This window comes from Acartia tonsa, chromosome 1, assembly GCF_053477335.1.
Source record: "Acartia tonsa isolate MP-2025a chromosome 1, ASM5347733v1, whole genome shotgun sequence".
NCBI classification, from domain to species: domain Eukaryota; kingdom Metazoa; phylum Arthropoda; class Copepoda; order Calanoida; family Acartiidae; genus Acartia; species Acartia tonsa.
In genome coordinates, this window is record NC_137260.1 from 2,530,365 (window position 1) to 2,555,109 (window position 24,745).

The window sequence follows — 24,745 nt, forward strand, 5'->3', positions numbered from 1 at the left end:
TTAAAAAAACAGTGAAGAATTGCAAAGAATAAATATTTGCATTTATTACTATATCAATATACTAGCAGCTACGCTCCTAGAGGCCTTGAGGGAACCTTGGGAGGGGAGAGTTAAATTTGATAATTATTATTTTTTTTGTTTTAGATTTAAAAATAAAATTAAAGAAAAAAATCTAGTTGGGGGATGATTTTTTTATTTGTGAGGGCGGGAGTTTTACCCACAAAATTTTAATTTTAATTTTAAAAAATTAATTTTAAATTGAATTAATTCTGTTTTTTGATTGGGAGGGTAGTGGTACCCTCCCCCAAAGTAGTTTTAAACCTTCCCAGGACCTACCCTGTAAAGGAGATCCCAATCGGTTCAGCGGTTAGCAAGATCTTTCAGTACAAACATAAATGCTGTTACTTTATTATAAGGATTCATTATAAAGTCTTTAATATAACACCTTCTCTATATCAAAGGTGTGTCTGTACGTCTATCAATACGTAAATACAAGTATTCCAGATGTGTTCTATACTAACAATCAACATATATTATTTAGTGAAGCTACACAATATGTAGGATGTATCAATCACCACAAAAGTATTCAAGACGTACTCTATGATCTCACCTTACATCGTTATCTTATTTAGTTAAGCTCTTGATTATAAAAAAAAACCAGCAAAGTAAATGGAAACAAAAAAATTTAACACAGATGAATATAACAATTTGTACAGTAATCTGTAATTGCTCAGTGGTTTTATGAATCTACAAGTACAATTTTTATACCAGTTGAGAAAACATATATTTCTTATAAAGGATTTCATACTTAAGGGCAGTACCAAAATAGAAAAATTCGTTTTCTCTAAAGAAATTCAATATTCTCTTGAAAATTAGATACAGAATGGCAGGCAAAGTAAGTTATATCTATCCATTTATCTTGAAAAAGTTTAACTAACTCTCCCCCTAAACTGACAGACAGATGGACAGTTTTTATTATAGAGCAACTTTACAACTAAAAAACCGACAAGGACCTTAATCAAGATTTCTTATCAGATATATTCAATGATTAATGAGGTTTTTAATACAGACAGACAGACATCCTAACTCTTTCATATTATGATGCTTCACAATAAATATGTATTGTTTTATTAATTTCAAACTTGGAATAATGATTCCTTTGACAGTTAGGTACGATTTAGAAAGCAAAGCAATTATATTACTATTAAAACAATGTCCTTACTTCCATTTTAACTATTCATCTTATTTTTGACATTTGACCTAAGCCATTAAGACAAATTAATCCTTATTTTTGGCAAAACTAACTTACTTTTTTTCTAAACTTAAATTATAAGCGGTTTGTTTCTATAATCTCCAGTTTCAAAATCTTATTTCATTTTGTATTCTGTCTGAAAATAAACATTATTTACAAACTACAAAACTATTAGGTAAAGATGAAAGCCTTAAAAATACTCTGAAATATTCATCAATAAAGTTTGGTAAATATTAATGAATTTGATCATTCCTAATATGGCTAGGTATTGAAAAATAGCAATTTTGATCCATACTTATTGTATTGTAAATTGTTCCTTGAAAATAAAGAAGAGAAACATAAATTATCCAATATGATTACAAAAGCAATTCAAATTTAATTACATAATAATATTTCAAATCAGCATGAAGATATTGATATCTTAAGGTTATCTTTATCCTGAATTTCTTCCCCTATTTCCTGTTTTATAGTTTCTTTAACATTCTCAGCCTCCATGTTTATAATAAGAAGATCCTCATCAAGAGTTTCTTCTTCTTTTATTTCAAGTTTAGTATCAGCTTCACCACAATCAACAAAAGTGGTAGAAGTAGAAGGTGGAACTGAGTTTTTAGTAGATTCTAGCTTCATGAGATGTCCAGCTGATTTTTTATGTCTTGATAGATCTGAACTAAAAGTAAAAAACTTTTGGCATAATTCACAAGAATATGGCTTCTCCCCTGTATGGATCCTCATATGTACTGTTAATACACTATTTGTACAGAAAGCTTTTTCACATGTACCACAAGAGTATGGCTTCTCTCCTGTATGAATCCTCTTATGAAGAGTTAACAGACTTTGTCGTGAGAAAGCCTTATTACATGTATCACAAGAGTAAGGCTTCTCTTCCGTATGGATTCTTTCATGGACAGTTAACTCAGCATTTGTATAGAAAACTTTTTCACATGTACCACAAATATATGGTTTATCTCCTCTCTATGGATCCTCATATGACGGGTTAGTTCACTACGTTGTTTGAAAGCTTTTTCACATGCATCACAAGAGTATGGATTCTCTCCTGTATGGATCCTATTATGAACAGTTAAATAACTTTTTTGTAAGAAAGTCTTTCCACATGTATCACAACAATATGGCTTGTTAAATTACTCTTTAAAGAGAATTCCTTGTGGCAAATATCACAAGTTAACATGATGGATTCTTATTTGTTCTTGCACCTGTAATAAATATTTTTTTTACGCAATTCCACAATAGAAAGGAAGAAAACAATAAATAACATATTTTTGATTTTTATAAATTAATCTATCATGGATGACAGCATTCATGAGTAGCAAAGTTATATGATAAAAAAGACAAGCAAAGCAAATGGAATGAGAAAACTGTCAAAAATAGCATAATAAAGTAATTGCAATGGTTATATACCTATACCAGATTAATATGCTTAATAAATTTTTTTAATAATCCTTTATAAAATTGATGTATTCTTTCTTATTTTTTACTTTAAAGTTTTTTTCTACATGTACATTAAGGCCCGAAAAATATGAAATAGCCTAAAACCATCCACAGACGATTAATAAACATTTAGTCATTTACAAGATCTTAACAGACACTTATTACTTTATGCCCTTCCCTCCTGAGATAGTCTAAAACCATTTATAGATCTTTAACCCTTTACAAGATCTTATCTGACATACAAAAATACAACTTACTACTTTTTACAAGTCCGTTCCTAAAGAAATCCTTCATCTTTAATAACATATTGACTCACTCTAATGCCTAACCACATAACAATGGAGTTCTAAATACCTGTTTTTATTTGTGATATCTTAATTATTCCATTTAATCAGATTTCATTTTTGTGTTCTGAAAATATAAAAAATAATCAAGAAATAAAATATTTTAAGTACAGAGAACAAACAAGAATTACAGATTTACACACAGAGATAACTTTACAATTCTTATTTAATCAATTTAATAATGTGTAAGAAAATAAATAGAATAGAAAAAAGTTCTTTTTTACATAACAAAGGAAAAAATAACTTAGTAGGTAAGTAATATAAACTTTATACAACAATTTAATTTATTAAAACTTTATCTTTCTTATCAAATGACATTCTATTTTTTTCCATAAAATTCTTACTATCATAGAGTTAATCATATTCAATTTTATGTTTCACAATGTCAATACTATTCATATAATCCTCATCAGGATTCTGTTCACAAGAATTAGAATCTTTATCCTGAATTTCTTCTTCTTCTATTTCCTGTTTTATAGTTTCTTCAATATTCTCAGCCTCCATGTTGATAGAGAGAGGATCCTCATCAAGAGTTTCTTCTTCTTTTAGCTCTAGTTTAGTATTAGTTTCCCCACAATCAACATAACTGGTAGAAGCAGAAGGTGTGACTATAATAAAACTAGATTTCTGGTTTAAATCATTTTGTTGTGATGTCTTTTCACATGTAAAACAAGTGTATATCTTCTTTTCTGTTTGACTTTTATGCTTGACAATTAACGAACTAGTTGTACGAAAACTTTTTTTACATGTATCACAAGAGTATGGCTTCGCGCATGTGTGGGTCCTCTTATGTTGAGTTAACTCAACCTTTGAACGAAAATCTTTTTCACATGTATCACAAGAATATGGCTTCTCTCCTGTATGGATCCTCTTATGACGAGTTAAATCTCTTTTTGTAAGGAAAGCCTTTCTGCATGTATTACAAGAGTATGGCTTCATACCATGAACTGCCTTATGTCTGTTAAAGCTATCACTCTTTGAGAATGTCATGTTACATATTTCACATTTGAATGTTTTTTTATCAGTCTGGTGAGTATTCATGGTCAGGACAGGTGATTTCACCTAAAACCTAAAATATTACAAAATTAAATATTTGGAAGGTAATATGTCTAAATTACATATAGATTAAGTTTAATATTAAACTTAGAATATGCATTTTTTAAACCTCATAGTGATTGATTATTTTTTACAGAAATTGGAAATAATAATGAAGTTATTTTTCTGTAACTCCTTTGACTAAATTCCCACAAAAAAAAGAAGATCTAATATATACTGAGTCTGATTCCTGTGCGTTACATTTTTCACATTGTGCGAGTAAGAACTTAAGCTGTGCAAACAAAAATTATCTTCCTTTACTTATCCCACGGGATCCAAGATGTCCTCAAATTATAGAGGTACCCTCCGCAAAAATAGTTAAAAACATTTCCTATACTTAAAAGTAGCTTGGCTGGAAAGAAATATTTCATCTCTAATAACCTAAGGCCTAACTTTAATGCCTGACCCAATAACTATGTGGAGTCCAAGCACCTGTTTTTATTTGTGAAATTTTTCTTTATTCCATGTTATCAAATTTCATTTTCATGTTCTGAAAATATAAAAAATCAAGATATAAAAATGATATGTAAAGAAAACAAACAAGAATTACAGATCTACACAGAGAGATAATTTTAAAATCTTTATTCAATCAATCTAAAATTGTGTAGGTAAGAAAATAAAAAAAGTGAAAAAAGTCGTTTATGTAACACAGAAAATAAATAACTTAGTAGGTAAGTAATATATTGTCTTTTTATATAGCAATTTTATTTATCAAACATTTATCTTTCTCATCAACTGACAATCTATCATTTAGTTAATCATATTCAATTTTATGTTCGACTATGTCAATGTTGTTTATCATTTTCTCATCAGAATTCTGTTCACAAGAAAGATAATCTTTATCCTCAATTTCTTCTTTCATTTCCTGTTTTATAGTTTCTTCCACACTCTCAGCCTCTATGTTGATAGAGAGAGGATCTTCATCAAGAGTTGCTTCTTCTTTTATCTCTAGTTTAATATCAGCTTCACCACAATCAACAAATCTGGTAGAAGCAGAAGATGGAACTGTATTCTTAGAAGATTCTAACTTCTTGAGATGTCCAGCTGATTTTTTATGATTTGTCAAGGTTGAACTAAAGGAAAAAAATTTCTGGCATAATTCACAGGAGTATGGCCTTTCTCCTGTATGGATCCTCTTATGACGATTGAACTCACCATTTGAACGGAATTCTTTTTCACATGTATCACAAGAGTATGGCTTCTCACCTGCATGGATCCTCTTATGGACAGTTAAATTATTTTTTTGTGTGAAAGCTTTTTTACATGTATCACAAGAGTATGGCTTTTCTCCTGTATGGGTGCTCTTATGGATAGTTAACTCTCTTCTTGTACGGAAAGCTTTTTCACATGTATCACAAGAATATGGCTTCACTCCTGTATGGGTCTTTGAATGAACAATTAAATGACCTTGTTGTGAAAAAGTATTTTCACATGTATCACATTTGAATGGCTTCTCACCTGTATGAATTCTCACATGTCTTGTTAAATCACCCTTTTTAGAGAATTCCTTGCTGCAGATATGACACTTGTTCATGATGGATTCTTACTTGTTCTTGCACCTGGAATAAAAAATATTTTATGTAATACTTGTATAGATTGAAAATAATAATTTTATTACATTCATTTCTCTTATCATTATATCTATATTAAGATGTGTCCGTATGTCTGCAGGTAAAATTATTCCATATGTACTCTTTGAAAACTATCTCCTTACATCCATATATACATAATGTATGAAAACTATATGCTTATTGCTTACATCAATATTTTATTTAGTATATCTACTCTATATGTAGGGTGTGTACGTCACTATGTAGGTAAAAACATTCCAAATATGCTGTGCTGTTTGATATTTTAGATAAATAATTGAACGCATAAGTAAAATTGGACTGATTAACATCTAGTACTTAATTAGGAACCTCTAAAGTAAGTTGATTTTGTGAAAATAAGACACATATCTAAGATGCATGTAATATAAGAATGGGATTTTCAAGCCTTGTTATTTTAAATGATGCTCTTTTAATTATATATGGCTTATAAATATACATTTCACACACAAAGTACCTATCTAATACATAAAATAGTATCTTATAAAAACATATAAACTTATGAAAATAAACATATTTTAAAGAATCTCGGCATCTCGGGGATAAATTATCCGAGAAATAACTTTTCTTATAATTACTCTTTAATGTAAATCAGAATTTTTAATAATTTGAAATTGAATTTTATCTCAGATATTTTTCTCCTTGTAACTAACCCCGGGGTGGACTCTTTGGCTACTGCGAGAGTAGCGCTGTAGCTTATAAAGATTCTTTTACTGTAACAAATAGCAATACTGAGTCAGCAAAAGAGATATTTTGAGAAAAAATATCTTAAAATGAAGTGAGTAGCTCATTAATGAAATTAAGATTAAGCTTGTCTCGCAGTGGTTAGTTGTAAATAGAAAATCTAAAAAGATTCCAAATTGACTGATTCTGCGAGAAAATTATGAAAAGAAATTCTGGCACATTTAATGAAAGTAATCACATTTACCTGATTTATCTTAGCTTTTTGTTCAAATGAAGGCTGCAAGAATTATACTTTCATTTCATTGTTATCCATTATCTGAAAAAAAATTAAAAGGTCCAAAAGTTTTAATTTACAAAACAGAAAAAATATTTTAACTAAATAATATAAAATAACCAGCAATAGGAGAAAAATAATATATACAGATTTTATAAAAATAAAGTAAGGGGGGCTTTTAGGATAGGTAATAATGTTAGACAATATAACATAAAAGTGAAAAATCTTAAATAACCTAAAATATAGTCTAACATTAATATCAAGCCTAATAATGACAGAGTAAGTGAAAGTGGCAAAATCCCCCCCCCCCCTTTTTTTTCATTGGAAATAATACAATATTTACAAAATTTGGTATTCCATAATATTTGTTCTACGATATTAATATAATCTTTATTCTTGATTTCTTCTTCTTCTATTTCCTGTTTTATAGTTTCTTCAACATTCTCAGCCTCCATCCTCTCAGGATCCTCATCAAGAGTTTCTTCTTCTTTTATCTCTAGTTTAATATTAGCTTCACAACAATCAACAAAACTGGTAGAAGCAGAAGGTGGAACTGCATTTTTAATAAATTCTATTTTCTTCAGATGTCCAACTGATTTTTTATGATGTGAAAGTTCTGAACTAGAGTTATAATATTTCTGGCATAATTCACAAGAGTATGGCTTCTCTCCTGTAGATTCTACCTTCTTAAGATGTCCAGCAGATTTTTTATGTTTTGACAGTTCTGAACTAGAGGAATAATATTTCCGGCATAACTCACAAGAGTATTGCTTCTCACCTGTATGGATCCTGCTATGACGAGTTAAATCACCATTTGTACGGAAAGCTTTTTTACACATATCACAAGAGTATGGCTTTTTTCCTGTATGGATCCTTTTGTGATCGTTTAAATTAGTTTTTTGTATAAACTTTTTTTTACATATATCGCCAGAGTATTGCTTCTCTCCTGTATGAATCCTCATATGGAGAGTTAAATTACTTTGATTTGCGAATGCCTTTTCACATTTGTCACAAGAGTATGGCTTCTCTCCTGTATGGATCCTCTTATGATTAGTTAAATTACCTTTATTTGAGAAAGCCTTTTCACATGTATCACATTTGAATGGCTTCTCACCTGTATGAGTTCTCACATGTCTTGTCAAATCGACCTTTGAGGAGAATTCCTTTGCTACAGATGTGACACTTGTTCATGATTAATTTTTAATTGTTCTTACACCTAGAATATTATTCAACATAATTCCTGAGTAGAAAAAAAAATAATTCTTAACCTTTATTATTTTATATTTGACTAATAGCTGTGTTCAAGTACGGGTTCATACAGTGTTCAGTATTAATTTTTGTGCTTTGCCTTAATTTGCCTTGCGTGTATAAGCAAACTCACACTTCCTGATAAGCCGATTTTAAGGATGGTGAGTTCTTAATGTTCTTTCTTTATGTTTGGCTTATCAAATTAGGTTCTCCCCTCCTCAAGAGCCCCTAGAGGCCTCTAGGGGGCGTAGCCGCTAGTCTTACATAAAAGAAAAAAAAAATAGGTTGCGGGTAAAATCCGTAAAGGTTGTGTTTTTAAACTTAAAAACAGTAGGTAGTAGAATAAAGATTTATGTTAACTTTAAAAAAAAATTTTTGTCTATAGTTCTTTTCAATAACAAATACACATATTTAGTAAATATTATCGTTCTACTACTATTTTTAAGCCTTAAAACACACACCTTTACGGACTTTACCCGCAACCTACTTTTCCCTTTTTCTAGTGGCCGTTTCTTATAAATGGTTTGTACTCCACCAAAAAGTAAAAAAAATATACCTATACTTATATCAAGATGTTTTTTTTCTTTTTATATTACAATATAATGCAGTTTTATAATCTTGAGTCTTATTTCATTTTATATTCTGTCTGAAAATAAAATACAATTATAGTAACACAATTTTAATTATGAAAGCAAATAAAACATGAGAAATATATATTGGTTAACTAACAAACACTAGCGGCTACACCCCCTGGAAGCCTCTAGGAGCAACACCCATTTTTTTTTGTGGGGGGTACGACCACTTTCTCCCCAACTAAATTTTTAATCTTAGTTTTAAAAAAAATTGCATGGGGGGGGTAGTTTTATCTAAAGGCGACTTCTCTTGGGATGGTGGTGGTACCCTACCCAAAATAGTTAGTAACCTTCCCGGGACCTATGAGAAGCTACCCTGTTAAGGAAAACTTGATCAACTCAGCACGTAGTGATAACCTTCGCTACAAACATACAGACAAACAGACCAACATCCTGTTACTTTATTTTTATCTATTAAAACAAATTCTTCACTCTCAATTCCTTCTTCCTCCTTTATTTCCTCTTTTATGATTACTTCCACACTCTCAGCCTCAATCTTTATAGATCATCAAGAGTTTCTTCTTCTTTTATCTCTAGTTTTATATCAGCTTCAACACAATCAACAAAACTGGTAGACGCTACAGGAGGAACTGCATTCTTGGTAGATTCAAACTTCAAACTTATTATGCATTCTCAAGTTTGAACTAGAGGAATAAAATTTCTGGCATAAAACACAAAAGCATGGATTCTCTCCTGTATGAATCCTCTTATGGTCAATTAAACTACTTTGTCATGAGAAAGATTTTTCACATGTATTACAAGAGTATGGCTTCTCTCCTAAATGGATCTTCTTATGTTCATTTAAATGACCTTGTTGTAAGAAAGCCTTTTCACACGTATCACAAGAGTAAGGCTTTTCACCTATGTGGATTCTTATGTGTCTTGTTAAGGAACTTGTGTCTGAAAATGCATTTTCTCAAAACTCACATTTAAATGGCATCTCTCCTGTATGGATCATCTTGTGTCTTATCAATTTACTTTCATGTGCAAATGACTTTTCACATGTATCACAAGAGTATTTCATTGCATTCATTACGTGATATTTTTTATGTCATTTCGGAATGTTGAGTATTCATTGTGATTCAACCTAAAAACATTTTATTGGTGAATAATTCAGTCATCAGTAAGGTGAAATATCTACATTTCAGTTTTTTTGAAGAAAAAGTTGAAAATGAAACTGACACACCCAACCCATAGGAAGCATAGCTTTGACAAAACTATACATGAAAACTGTGAATCTGTGATCAAACTTAGAAAATTTTTGAACAGTGTAAATGTTTAAATGATTCTAAAATCTCTGATTCTGCGAGAAATGATGAAAAAAAATTCTGGCACAACTAATGAAAGTAACACTTAACCTGATTTATCTTAGCTATTTATTCGAATAAATGAAGGCTGCAAGAATTGTACTTTCATTTCATTGTTATTCCTTATCTGAAAAAAATCAAAAGGTAAAAAAATGATAAGTTTTGATTTGCAAAATAGAAAAAATATTTTAAAAATAATCTTAATAAACACTGAGTAAGCGAAAGTGGCAAAACTCCCCTCCCTTTAATATTTACATTAAAAATAATACAATATTTACATAATTTGGTATTTCATATCAGAAAACCAATTTAATTATTCATCATATTTCAATTTTATGTTCATTGATATCAATAGAATCTTTATCCTCAATTATTTCTCCTTCTATTTCCTGTTTTATAGTTTCTTCGACATTCTCAACCTCCATGTTGATAGAGAGAGGATCCTCATCAATAGTTTCTTCTTCTTTTATTTCAAGTTTTACATTAGCTTTACCACAGTCTACAAAACTGCTAGATGTAGAGGGTTGTGATGTAATCTCAGCAGATTTCAACTTCTTAAGATGTCCAACTGATTCATTATGTTTTGGCAAGTCTGAGCTGGAGTAATACAATTTTTGACATAATTCACAATAGCTACGCTTCAAGTCTGTGTGGTTCATCCATTTATGATCATTTAATTCACCATTTGTATAATAAGACTTTTCACATGCATCACAAGAATATGGCTTCTCTCCTGTATGGATTCTCTTATGGACAGTTAAATTATTTTCATGTGAGAAAGTCTTTTCACATGTATCACAAGAGTATGGCTTCTCACCAGTATGGATCATCTTATGACGACTTAATTCACCATTTTGTTTGAAAGTTTTTTCACATTTATTGCAAGAGTAGGGCTTCTCTCCTGTATGAATTCTCATGTGTGCTTTTAAACTACCTACATGTGTAAATGATTTTTCACATACATCACATTTGAATGGCTTTTCATCTGTATGGATCCTGATATGCGTTTTCAAATTGCCCTTTTGGGAGAATTTCTTTTGGCAAACATCACAAGACAACATGATGGATTATTATTTGTTCTTGCACCTGAAATGAATGATACTTAACATAGTTCCTGAGAAGAAAATAATAATTCTTTGTCTTTATAATTTCATCTTTGACTATTGGTTGTGCTCAAGCATGTGGGGGAGTTGTTAAAACAACAATGTTGATTCTTATTTTAACGCCTTACCCTAAAGTTCCTAGCGAGCATAAGCAACCTCCCTCCACCCTCCTTATTAAGAAGAAATTAATCTGAAAAGGTGGTGAGTTATTTTTTTTCTTCATGCCTAACCCCTCCTGGCTGGAGCCCTACCCTGCAGAGCCTATACATGTGGTGTACCCAATATACCTAACCGAACCTAAAGTAAAACACAAACACATAAAAATCTACCACACAATATAAAAGAAGGAGGAAGGGGGGGGGGGGGGCGAGTTATGTGGTCAACTAGAAACATTTCTTATCTAAAATAAAAGAAAAAAGAATCGTTATTTTTCTAGTGGCCTTTCCCAATAAAAGTTTGTACTACACTCCAACAAAACAAAGAAGTAAACAAACTAAACTTAGACTTATATCAAGATTCTTTAAAAAGAGAACTTATTTACTTCAGTGGTAAGCGAAGTCTTTTTATGAGAACAGACAGACATTTACTTACTTTAATTAGCTAAAATAAAACATACCTAAGCTTTTTTCTCCTTTAATGTATTAATAAATTCAGTTTTCTAATCCTGAGTCTTATTTCATTATACATTCTGTCTGAAAATAAACATAATTATTATTCTACAACGAACACAAGTCTTATAATGAGATCTAAATGAATATTAGAGTAAGAAATATAATATTTATAGATAAGACAGTAGATGAAAATTTTTATCTTGAGTAAAATTCTGTCTTTAGTATTTAGTTAGTATTAGGAATAGTAATTGTTGTAGGGTAAAAACATTATCATAATTAATCAAATAACCACACAGAAAACTACAAATACATTCATTAAAATATCTCATATTTCATTTTAGGAATCAATATCTAGTGAGCTGAAGTTTAACAGATTTTAATTTAAATTAACGAAAAATTATTTCAACTTCCAGCTTTCTGATCATTATTTGCTTTCAACATGAAAAGTCTAAAAAAGTAAGAAATCGTTGGAAACAAATTTAGTAAAAAAGATTGTTTTAATGTTTTATTCTGGGTTAGGTTAGGTTAACATGGCGCATTGGAAACTATGGATAGGATAATCCCGTATGGCTATTGCATCAAAGGTGCTGCCTAAAAGAATATACACATAATTTGGTTGAAAAATTCAATCGAAAACATTATGATGTCAATGTTAAATAGAGAACAATGTAACAAAAAAATTATGCTTTGATTTACAGAAAAAGAAAACTTTTTAACAAAATATTCTTAAATCAAAATGTGGGAAAAATAGTATCCACAGATTTAATTTTGAAAAGAAAAATTGTAATTCACATTAAAAATATTACAATATTTAGGTACAAATTTAGGTATCTCATTTAAGAAAAACCTATTGTTTGTCATATTTCAATTTAATGTTCTATGATATCAATAGAACCTTTATCCTCAATTATTTCTCCTTCTATTTCCTGTTTTATAGTTACTTCAACATTCTCAGCCTCCATGTTGATAGAGAGAGGATCCTCATCAAGAGTTTCTTCTTCTTTTATCTCTAGTTTAATATCAGCTTCTCCACAATCAACAAAACTAGTAGAAGCAGAATGTAGAACTGTATTCTTAGTTGATTCTAATTTCTTGAGATGTCCAGCTGATTTATTATGTGTTGCCAGGTTTGAACTAGAGTAAAAATATTTCTGGCATAATTCACAAGAGAATGGCTTCTCACCTGTATGAATCCGCTTATGTATATATAATGCACTTTGTCGTGAGAAAGTATTTCCACAAGTAACACAAGAGTATGGCTTCTCTCCTGTATGGATCCTCTGATGGTGATTTAAATGGATTTGTTGTAAGAAAGCCTTATCACATAAATCACATTTGAATGGTTTCTCTCCTGTATGGATCCTTTTGTGTGTAGTTAATTCACTTTGTTGCTTGAAAGTCTTTTTACATGTTTCACAAGAGTAAGGCTTCTCTCCTGTATGAATCCGCTTATGTATATATAATGCACTTTGTTGTGAGAAAGCCTTTTCACATGTATCACAAGAATATGGCTTCTCGCCTGTATGAATCTTCTTATGGACAATTAACTCACCATTTGAGCGGAAAGCTTTCTCACATGTATTACAAGAGAATGGCTTTTCTCCTGTATGGATCCTCTTATGGACAGTTAATGTACCTTGTTGTGTGAAAGCTTTTTCACAGGAATCGCATTTAAATGGCTTCTCTCCTGTATGAATTCTCATATGTCTTGTTAAGTCTCTATTTATAGAAAATTCCTTGAAGCAGATATGACACTTGTTCATGATGGATTCTTAGTTGTTATTGCACCTGGAATAAATAATATATAATGTAATACTTGTGTAGAGTTGAAAATAAAAAATTAAAGCAACATCATTTTTAATATGTAGGGTGTGTCCGTCACTATGTAGGTAAAAGTATTCCAGATGTACTCTATAAACACTCTCCTCTGATATCTAATTATTATCCCACTTTCTCTTACATGTACTAAGTACTTGTCTTATTACCCAATCTACTTCTGATGTTTTATTTAATTACTATCTTTAGCTTTAATTTTAAATACATACTATAGAAAACAATCATCCCAAACCCCAACTGTTTTTTTCATGATATTTTTGTTACAGCAAACTAATTCACTTTTATGATACATACTTTATCTTAAATATTAAGATTTTAAAGATTCTGCTACATAATATTTGTATTATATATAAGCTGACTTACTTTACTTTGTAAACTCAAATAATTCGTTTGTTCTTTCTATTTATAATCATTGAGTCTCAATTTATTTTTTGTACAGTCTGAAAATAAATATAATAATAATTTACAAGTAACACAATTTTAATTATAAGAACTAATTGAAAATAAGAAATAATAAAAATTAGAAATGGTAGAAATACCTTGCTCAATAGGATAGAAAAATGTATAAACAGAAACGGTAAATAAATGATTTAGTGGAAATGCAATTAATATTTACAATATTATATTAATTAGTATTCAATTTTAGGTTAGGGTAAATTGGGTATGTATATGTACAAGGTAGCTCCACAGGGTTAGGGCAACACAGATTTATGTTTAAACAATAAAGCAAACAAAGTATATAAGATACTAGGTACTTATTTACACATTTTTACAAATAACGTTTTTTTTTCAAAGAATTATGATTTTTTTCTTTAAAATAATTTTTGGAGAAGTAATATCATTTACACATTACATCAAATCTTAGGACGACACATGTTTATGTTTAATCAATAAAGCAAACAAAATATATAAGATACTAACTATTTACACATTTTTTTCAAAAAATTATGATTTAAAAAAAAATTTTTTTTGGAAAAGTAATATTATTTACACATATTATTAAATCTTAAATACAAACATAAATAAACATAATTAAGCCCTTTTTAAAAGATATTTACAACAAATTCGCTATCTAGGGTCATGCATTCATCAAACATTTTTATTTCTATCTACTTAAACGAATTCTTCACTCTCAATTCCTTCTTCCTCCTTTATTTCCTCTTTTATAATTACTTCCACACTCTCAGCCTCAATCTTTATAGATATAGGATCATCATCAAGAGTTTCTTCATCTTTTATTTCCATCTTTATATTAGCTTCACCACAATCAACAAAACTGGTAGAAGCAGAAGGTGTGACAAAATTCCAATTATGGATCCTCTTATGCATAAACTGACCAAGCTATACTTGCTTGATTCACTTCACTAAGAGAGGTGGATCAAGCCTCTCATGTTTCAGAAGCCGTAAGCCCAGTTCCAGATAATAAAAGTGCTTTTTAAATTGTGAATAAAATGTACGGGCTAGGCAAAAAATGAGAGGTACAGAGCTTGCTGAGTGATACACAATAATTTCTTGTTGTGATGCGTTTAGCCAGGAGGCTATACAGCCTGGCGAAAGAAACCTAGAACATTAAATTTTGATAGTGAATATCACTCAGAGTTGCAATAAATAATTATCTGATTAAAATAGTTATTTGCGGCAAAACTGGGATAGCGTCTGGGAAGCTTTGATAGCCCAGGAGCGTCTTGGGAAGCTTTGATAGCCCAAATTCTAAATTTTTTAAACAGTTTTAATTTTTACTTTATGTACCAAATGATAACCATAATTGTTGATCTAAATCTAACCTGCTAACCCTACTAACCAAAATAATTTAAGTATTTACTGGAGCGTATGTAGTGAAAGTAAGTACTACTAACATTCTAACACCCTAACTTTTTTTATATATATCTGTCAAATACTTGCTAGTTGAATTGTTATAAATATTTAATTGTTTAGTACAGTGCACCTAATAATAAAAAAAAAGATTGTACCCTACTAAAAAAAAACAAGAACAAAAAAAAAAGAAAACAAAAAAGAGATTCCTACAAAACAAAAAAAAAGAAAACAAAAAAACAATAAAAAACAAAACAAAAAAACAAAAAAAAAACAAAAAAAAACAAAAAAAAAACAAAATAAAAAACAAAAAAAAAACAAAAAAAGCCTAACAAAAAAGTCTTACAAAAAAAAAGTAAACAAAAAAAAAGAAGTGCACTTTTAGTTTATGTTTTAACTTATTGTGATAGAAAACTCTTGTGATTTTATTTGTACTTTATTCTCACGGTGATCCTTCGCAGGGCCACCCTTTAAGGTTTCTTTGAAGCCTCGTCTAAGGGGAGAAGATAAGTACTTTTATAGTCATTTGTTGTATAATGGCGAAGGGAAAAAAAGAAGAGTTCCTCTGCCTACAATGTCATCAAAAAGTAACAGAAAACCAACACTCTGTTTGTTGTTGTATCTGCGACAGATGGATACACAAAGATTGTGGACTTGATGATGATGAGTATAAACTAATTGACAAAATGTTCAGAAAAAAAGGTTCTCATTGTTGGTCCTGTGATGGCTGTTCACTAGGTCTCTCCAAGCTTCAAAAAATGATTGTCAATAACACCAGAGAAATCAATACATTGAAGCAAAACGTAACTGATCTTGAAAATACGAGAGATAAGCACAGGGAGGATATAGACTCTAACACCACAAAAATACAGAATCTTGAAAAAGATGTTAAGGAGTTGAAGGAAAGAGAACCTGCAGCAAGTTCAAAAGAGGATTTTATGGATGAAATTGATCTCAGAGAATCAAAAAAAGCCAATCTAATGATTTTCTCCCTGCCTGAACCTGATCCCAGTCTTACAAACAAGGACAAAAAGAATGCTGATACAGATACTGTTGTCGATATATTTAGCAGTTTACATGTTGATGTTGACAGTCAAGCTGATATTAAATTTATCTACAGGGTTGGAGAACCTGGACCAAAGCCAAGACCTCTCTCTGTCGGCTTTCGTAGTCCCCAGATAAAAGATAAAATTCTGAAGAATGCTTGGAAACTTGAAAAAACACAATATAACAAGATTTCTCTTGCTCCAGACCTTACCCCCCTCCAACTTCAGAAAGAGAAAAAATTGTTAGCTGAGGCAAACCAAAAAAATCAGGAGATGTCAGACACTGATGCAAAAAACTTTACATGGAAACTGGTCGGAATGAGAGGACACCGAATGCTAAGAAAGGTAAAAATAAACCAGCAGGACAATCCAATGAGAGAAAGAACAGCCAGCATGAGAAGGACCAGATCGGAAATGGAGGAGGGAGAGGAGGAAGGGGAGGGGAGAGTGAACAACTCCAAAAGAAACAAAAGACAATGTTAAATGTTGTCTATCTAAATGCAAGAAGTTTATCAAGAAAACTTCCTGATTTAGAAATCTTAGCTGCTGACAAACAACCTGACCTAATTCTTATTACAGAAACCTGGTGTAATAGTGATATCCAAGATGCTATGCTCAGACTAAAAGACTATTATTTTGATCCTAATCTTCGTGTTGATAGACATGACACACAAAATGGAATTGGTGGTGGCCTTATTATTTATGTTAGACATGGACTAACTATTTTACCCTGTGACAATAATTCTGAATTTAACCAGTTTGCCAGTTTCAAACTTTTAGATTGTGACAATACTATTGACTCTATTTTTACTCTAGTGTACAGATCTCCAAATTCTAACAATGACAATAATGAAAATCTATGTGAACTTTTTAACAATTTTGACGACAATGTGACAAACTTTATTGTTGGTGACTTTAATATGCCAGACGTAGATTGGAAGTTGTTATCCAGCAGTAACAAGCATAAAACTTTTTTGGATACAGTGATTGACAAAGCTTTCTATCAACTTGTTGACTTCCCAACACACAACAAAGGTAACATATTAGACTTAGTGTTTACTAACTGCCCAGACAGAATAGCAAATATTGAAAATATTGGAAATCTTGCTAATAGTGACCATTGTATACTGAGTATAGACATTTTATGTGATTCTCCACCTCTCGAAACCTGTGATATGATACCAATTTTTTATAAAATGAACACAAATGACTTTACTAATTACCTTGAAAATCTGGATCTTGAAAACAAAATTAAAAATTTAGACTGCAATGAAGGCTGGAATGTTTTCAAAAACTCAATTTGTGACGGTATTGAAAAGTTTGTCCCAAAACAAAAAAGAAACCTTAAATCTAGACCAGTTTGGATAAATAAACATGTGATAAGATTGTGCCGCCAAAAAAGACGTAGATTTGCAATTTATTGTAAAGACAGAAGTGATGAAAATTTAAGAATTTACAAAAAAGTAGAGAAACAATGCAAAAATGCCGTTAGAAGAGCTAAAAGAAACTTTGAAAAAAAATTGTCCCAGGATTCAAATAAAAAGCCTTTTAATGCTTACATGAAATCTAAAACAAAGTCCACATCAAATGTTGGTCCTCTCAAAGTTAATGGTAATGTTATTTCCGACAGCAATTCCATGGCCACAATATTGAATGACTATTTTTCTAGCATTTTTACTCAACATCACGACAAAACTATTCCTCACCTTCCTCCTGAAAACTTTAAAGAAGAACTGAAATTACTGTTTATAACTAAACACATGGTTGAAGAGAAGTTAAAGAAACTGAAAGATTCTCCTTCAAGTGGCCCTGACTGTATTCCAAGTTTAATTCTGAAAAGATTTTCTTCTCTGCTAGCTGGTCCACTAGCCATCATCTTCAACAAATCAATTCGTAGCTCAGTTGTTCCAGAGGATTGGTTACTTGGAAACGTTACTCCAATCTATAAAAAAGGATCAAAATGTAAGCCTGAGCATTACAGACCTGTTTCCTTAACGTGTATTTGTTGTAAAGTTCTAGAATCTTTTATCAAAGATTGTATAGTGAAACATATTCAAGAAAATAATCTGTTGAGAAAGAGCCAACATGGCTTTCTTAAAGGCCGTTCCTGTACAACTAATCTTCTTGAATTTTTAGAACAACTTATAAACAGCCAAGAAAATCTAGAACCTGTGGATGTTGTGTATCTTGACTTTGCCAAGGCTTTTGACAAAGTCCCTGTTTCCAAGCTTCTGGCCAAGGTAAAAGCCAAAGGAATATCAGGCAACATTTTTAATTGGATAAAAAGCTGGTTGACCAATAGAAAACAGAGAGTTGTTTTAAATGGAAAATTTTCATCTTGGTTGGCTGTTCTGTCTGGCGTTCCACAAGGAAGTGTCTTAGGTCCATTGCTGTTCCTGATATTTATTGATGACCTGGATGACTTTGCCCCACTGATAAACATTCTCAGCAAATTTGCTGATGACACTAAGCTTGGCCATACTGTTATTAGCCAGAACGACAAAGAAATTCTACAGTCTCAGCTTGATTCTTTAACTAAATGGGCAGATAAATGGGGAATGGAATTTAATGTGTCTAAATGCAAAGTTATGCACTTAGGTTCCAGAAATAATAATTTTACCTACACTATGAAGGGAGAAATCTTAAATGTCGTCGATCATGAAAAAGACATTGGAATAACATTTAATGAATCCCTGAAACCAGGCCTGTACTGCAAAGAAGCTGCCAGAATTGCCAGAGGAGTCCTGTTCCAGATATCCAGATCCTTCCACTATCGTGACAGACATGTGTTTTTAAACCTATATAAAAGATATGTCAGAGTTCACCTAGAATTTGCTACACCAGTATGGTCACCATGGCAAGTTGGAGATATTGCCACACTTGAAAAAGTTCAGCAAAAAGCAGTTGGTATGATATCTGGACTGAAAGGTAAAACATACGAGGAGAAATTGAAAGAACTTAATCTACCTACACTTGAGAAAAGGAGGTACAGAGCAGATTTGATTCAACTATTTAAAATTTTGAATGACATTGACTCTGTAGAAGCAAGGACATGGTTTCAGATAGTGAACGAAAATAGACCAAACACAAGAGCCATAAATTCTGACCATGGAGTGATAAGCTTTCAAATTCCAGTGAAAAGAACAGATCTGTCCAGAAATGTATTCAGTGATAGAGCAGCTAAATTCTGGAATGATCTTCCTGTTAATGTGAAAAAGGCCGTGACTTTATCTACATTCAAGAAAAGACTTGATAATCATATTCAGACTTTGGCCTAGTTATTCAGACCTCTTACTATGACCCTACTTGGGTTCTTAAGAGTAAAATCACAATAAACAATAAACAATATCTAAATTACCTATATGAGAGAAAGCCCTGTCACATGTATCACAAGCGTATGGCGTCTCTCCTGTATGGATCCTCTTATGGTTATTTAATTCCCATTGATATAGGAAAGCTTTTTCACATGTATCACAAGAGTATGGCTTATCTTCTGTATGAATTCTCATATGACTTATTAAACTACTCTTCATAGAAAATTCCTTGCTGCAGATATGACACTTGTGTAGAGTTAATTTACTAGAGTATGGCTTCTCATGCTCAGTAAAATGATAATTAAACTCATACTTTGTACGGAAAGCTTTGTCACATATATCACACGAGTATGGCTTCTCTCCTGTATGCATCCTTTTATGTAATGTCAACTCTTTACTGACACGGAAAGTCTTTCCACAAGTATCACAAGAGTATCGATTTTCCCTTTTATGGATCTTCTTATGAGTAATTAATGCACTTTGTTGTGAGAAAGCCTTTTCACATGTATCACATTTGAATGGCTTCTCTCCTGTATGAATTCTCTTATGTACTGTTAAATTGCTTTTTGTAGAAAATTTCTTAGCACAGATATGACACTTGTTCATGATGGATTATTAATTTTTTTTGCACCTGGAATAAATATCTAATATAATACTTGTGTAGAATGGAAATTAATAAGTTTAGCTATATGTAGGGAGTGTCCGTCACTATGTATATAAAAGCAATCCAGATGTACTTTATAAAAAATATTCTCTCTACATCCTTATCTTATTTGTTATAGCTACTCTATATGTTGGGTGTGTCTGTCAATGTTATTTAATGTTGTGGATAAATCTATCCTTGTACTTGTTACAATCTAAATTACTTTAATTTTCTGAACTGAGACTATGCGAGGTTTGTTTCTCTTGATGTTGACTTCAGTTCCAAATCTATTCTATTTTATTTTTTGTCTGAAAATAAAAAAAATTATTTTTTCTTAAGTAGCACAAGTCTAATAATAAGATCTAAGTGGTGCCATATTGTTCATTAAATACTTCCCTATAAAATACCAATGTAAAATAATATTCTTGTATTGTATGCTTGCAATCATCTTTATAAAATGGGAACATTCAAAATCACAAATTAACCATTTTTATGTGTATCTTCAAAACTGTCTAATAAAAGTTAATTTTCTTCCAAAATTTCTTAAAAAGTAAAAACATATTATTGCGATAGCTAATACATAAGGTCTTTTATTACTGACAGACAAATATATCTGTTCTCCCAAAACATTTTTAAAGACATTGAGCTGATTTTTCAATGAAAACTTTTTTCACATACCTCAACTAAGTACCTAGACACTACATTTTTCATTATGGCACTTTCCTACCTCTTAAATATTATGATATAAAATAATATTTTTACTATAGAAAACTCATTCACTTTTATTACAGACAGACAGACATCCTACATCATTAATACTGAGATTCTCAAGATTCTAACATAATATTTGTTATATAGAAACATTACTTACTTTACTTTGCTAAACTCAAATTGCTAGTATTTTTTCTTTGTCTTTTTCTTTATTTTTATTAAATTGTCTCAATTCATTTTATATTCAGTCTGAAAATAAATATAATAATAATTTACAAGTAACACAATTCTAATGATAAGATCTAATTAATTGAATGAATAATTACAACAAATTCGAAATTTTGGTTCATTCATTTATAAAACATTTTTATTTCTGTCCACTTAAACAAATTCTTCACTCTCAATTCCTTCTTCTTCCTTTATTTCCTCTTTTATAATTACTTCCACACTCTCAGCCTCCATGTTTATAGATATAGGATCCTCATCAAGCCTTTCTTCTTCTTTTATCTCAAGTTTAATATCAGCTTCACCACAATCAACAAAACTGGTAGAAGCAGAAGGCGTGACTATATTCCAACTTGATTTATGGTTTAAATCATTTTGTAGTAACATCTTTTCACATGTAAAACAAGTGTATATCTTCTTTCCTGTTTGACTTCTTTGCTTGACAATTAATGAACTAGTTGTACGAAAACCTTTTTTACATGTATCACAAGAGTATGGCTTAACCCATTTGTGGGTCCTCTTATGTTGAGTTAAGTCACCCTTTGAACGGAAAGCCTTTTCACATGTATCACCTGTATGGATTCTTTTGTGTTTTGTTAAGGAACTATTAACTGAAAATGCCTTTTCACAAAAATCACATTTGAATGGCTTCTCACATGTATGTGGCACGATTTCAATCTGGGTAGTAGTGGCAAAAACTGCCACAGGTTCGCTTACAACACAAAGTTGTTTACCATCGTAGGTTTGATTCTCTACAGATGCCTAAATCAAAAATAACTCCATGGCTTGAAATGACGCAACACTTTTAAAAATATCTAGATATAGCATATGTTATATATTGAGTAAATTGTTTAAAAGGCAATTTAACAGTAAGGGGGGAGGCGGAAGTGACACTTTTTAAAACCAAAACTAAAAGTCAAAGAAAATCAGTCAAATAAAAAGTTACAACTCAGAGATTTGGCATGGCTGTTGCCGTTTCCCGCCGAATTTTTTTCTGCCTTTTTTCACAATTTTCAATCATCTGAGAGAAACTTTTTTTTTCATAAAAATTTCCCATATACTTTCACTTGACACGTAATATTTGACACTTACAATTTATTTTAATATTAAAATGTTTGAAAGTGTCATGTGAAAATATAAGGGAAATTTGTATAATTTTTTTTTGTATCTCAGATGATTGAAAATGGTCTAATTTGACGAATAAAGGCAAAAAAACAAATTCGGCGAGAAACGGCGGTTTTCGGCGAGAGCGTCGGTTCCGCCGCCGTTTCTTCACAGTTCCATATGCATTAAAAAGGGGGAGTTTCACAAAATGCATTTCAATTTAAATATAGTGATAGAATTGTCATATCATAAAAAAGTGGTAAAAGAGTTAAAAATCAACATGGAAGTACGAACTTAACTGATATAAGAATCACCATGCAAAGTTTGAAAAAATAGGACAATTCTAACACGTATAAATTGACAAAAACAGCTATCCATTACGGATGGACCAACTCTAATTACAAAAAAAGCTTTGCTTTTAAAATAATTACCCATGAGAAATGGTCACTACATAGAAATGAATTAGTGTTAGGTTTCCACTCTGGTCCTCTATTCACAGCCTCTATCCACCTGTATGTGTAATTAGCAGGAAAGTTATGTAATATTACACCATCTCCTGTAGTCTTTCCACATCCAAAGACCGCACATTTTCGAAGCCTAGGCATTGTCTGAAATCATTGTTGAATAAAAGTTAAAATGCATGTCCTGAATCTACATCTTTAAATTCAAAATACATCCCAATAGAAAGTCTTTTCTCTACTCAATAAACTATGGCCTCACTTCAATTTCTAACCCAATAACTAAAGAGTGTCCAAAGACCTGTTTTAATTTGTGATATAATCAAATTTCCTGTACTGAAAATATAAAAAATAATCAAGAAATAAAACAAAATGTACAGAAAACAAACAAGAATTACAGATTTACACACAGAGATTACTTTAAAATCCTTATCTAATTAACTAAAAAATGTGTAAAAAAAAAGTTTTTGTTTATATGACAAAGAAAAAATAACTTGGTAGGTACGTAATATACATTGTCTTTTTATATACAACAATTTAATTTACTGAAAATTGATTTTTCTTTTCAACTTACATTATTTATATAATTTAGTTAATCAAATTCCATTTTATGTTCGACTATGTCTATATTGTCTATCATTTTCTCATCAGAATTCTGTTCACAATAAAAAGAATCTTTATCCTGAATTTCTCCTACTTCTATTTCCTGTTTTATAGTTTCTTCAACATTCTCAGCCTTCATGTTGATAGAGAGAGGGTCCTCATCAATAGTTTCTTCTTCTTTTATCTCTAGTTTTATATCAGATTCAACACAATCAACAAAACTGGTTGAAGCAGAAGGTGGAGCTGAATTATAAGTAGATTCTAACTTCTTGAGATGTCCAGCTGATTTAATATGTCTTGACAGTTCTGAACTGGAGTAATAAGATTTCTGGCATAATGCACAAGAGTATGGCTTCTCTCCTGTATGGATCCTCTTATGTACAGTTAATGCACTTTGTTGTGCAAAAGCCGTATCACAAGTATCACATGAGTATGGCTTTTCTTTTGTATGAATCCTCCTATGAAGAATTAACTCATTGTTCGATCGGAAAGCTTTTACACATGTATCGCAAGAGTATGGCTTCTCTCCTGTATGGATCCTCTTATGGCTGTTTAAGTGACTATTTGTATAGAAAGATTTTTCACATGTATCACATTTGAATGGCTTCTCACCTGTATGGGTTTTTTTTGTGTGCTGTTAAACCATTACTTTGTGCAAATGTTTTTTCACATATATCACATTTGAAAGTTTTTTTGCCTGTATGAATTCTCATATGTGCTATTAAACTTTTCTGGAAGGAGAATTCCTTGTGGCAAATATCACAACATATTATCATGATGGATTTTTAATTGTTCTTTCACCTGGAATAAATATCTGTAATTAATGTAATTCCGCAGTGAAAGGAAGACAACAATATTTTTTTTCTGCTAACAGAGATGATAAGCTCTTAGATATAAAAACAAAGAAATTGGAAAGAAATAACAAAGCACAACATAAAGATGCTCAGTGGTCATATGAATCTTCATAAAATATCTTAGTTAAAAGGTTGTGATGTTATTTAAATAAAAAAGATTCTGAGGGAAAATAATTATTTATAATTGATTATTACATTATACAAATTTTCATAATGTATAAATATCAATTTGTAAATAAAGAGGACAAAGGGGGTAATTTTTTTCGCGTATTTTCCGGAAAGGTGTGTTTTTTATTTAAGACTTTAAAATAGGAGTAGAACTTTCGGCAGGAGCGGCGGTTCGGTCGCAATTTTTTCAGAAATACATGTTATACCCCATTAAAGCATTTTAAAAAAAATAGTGAACTGTAAGTTTTTTTCTATTTATATTATATTGATAAAAATTAAAAGATTTGACCAGGGATTTTCCTTAAAAAATGAGTTTTCATTTTTATTTTCAACTTCGTTGCATGTTATATATAGCAAAAACTTTTTTT

General features: G+C 30.8%; 3 protein-coding genes and 1 long non-coding RNA gene across 4 annotated transcripts; all 4 read right to left on the reverse strand.

The window, feature by feature from the left end:
* Window positions 1-4,702: 4,702 nt before the first annotated feature.
* LOC145331908 (uncharacterized) lies at window positions 4,703-6,746 on the reverse strand. Its single transcript, XM_080176784.1, has 2 exons — window positions 6,673-6,746; window positions 4,703-5,696 (listed from the first exon to the last, which is right to left on the reverse strand). The coding sequence occupies exon 2, from the start codon at window positions 5,669-5,671 to the stop codon at window positions 4,892-4,894; it is 780 nt and encodes a 259-aa protein (XP_080032910.1). The 5' UTR covers window positions 5,672-5,696; window positions 6,673-6,746; the 3' UTR covers window positions 4,703-4,891.
* Window positions 6,747-10,132: 3,386 nt separating this feature from the next.
* Window positions 10,133-13,366, reverse strand: LOC145316467 (uncharacterized). The gene is made up of 2 exons (XM_080157029.1): window positions 12,481-13,366; window positions 10,133-10,958 (listed from the first exon to the last, which is right to left on the reverse strand). The coding sequence occupies exons 1-2, from the start codon at window positions 13,364-13,366 to the stop codon at window positions 10,210-10,212; spliced, it is 1,635 nt and encodes a 544-aa protein (XP_080013155.1). The 3' UTR covers window positions 10,133-10,209.
* A 6,282-nt stretch (window positions 13,367-19,648) lies between these two features.
* LOC145328354 (uncharacterized) lies at window positions 19,649-21,216 on the reverse strand. Its single transcript, XR_013882430.1, has 3 exons — window positions 21,126-21,216; window positions 20,478-20,562; window positions 19,649-20,242 (listed from the first exon to the last, which is right to left on the reverse strand). It is a non-coding gene; the product is annotated as an uncharacterized LOC145328354 (long non-coding RNA).
* A 27-nt stretch (window positions 21,217-21,243) lies between these two features.
* LOC145328261 (uncharacterized) lies at window positions 21,244-23,175 on the reverse strand. The gene is made up of 2 exons (XM_080171912.1): window positions 22,726-23,175; window positions 21,244-21,952 (listed from the first exon to the last, which is right to left on the reverse strand). Exons 1-2 carry the CDS (start codon window positions 22,897-22,899, stop codon window positions 21,347-21,349), a joined length of 780 nt encoding a protein of 259 aa, XP_080028038.1. The 5' UTR covers window positions 22,900-23,175; the 3' UTR covers window positions 21,244-21,346.
* Between the last annotated feature and the right edge of the window lie 1,570 nt (window positions 23,176-24,745).

Bases quoted from the DNA above. Each gene is read 5' to 3' on its own strand.
- LOC145331908 (XM_080176784.1), bottom strand. From the start codon at position 5,671: ATGAACAAGTGTCATATCTGCAGCAAGGAATTCTCTAAAAAGGGTGAT.
- LOC145316467 (XM_080157029.1), bottom strand. From the start codon at position 13,366: ATGAACAAGTGTCATATCTGCTTCAAGGAATTTTCTATAAATAGAGAC. The intron at 10,959-12,480 runs AACATTAAATTG...AGAACAAATAAT, and splicing joins AGGTTCTATTGATATCATAG to AATCCATCATGTTGTCTTGT.
- LOC145328261 (XM_080171912.1), bottom strand. From the start codon at position 22,899: ATGCCTAGGCTTCGAAAATGTGCGGTCTTTGGATGTGGAAAGACTACA. The intron at 21,953-22,725 runs GTAATTATTTTA...TTTTTGATTTAG, and splicing joins GTAGTGACCATTTCTCATGG to GCATCTGTAGAGAATCAAAC.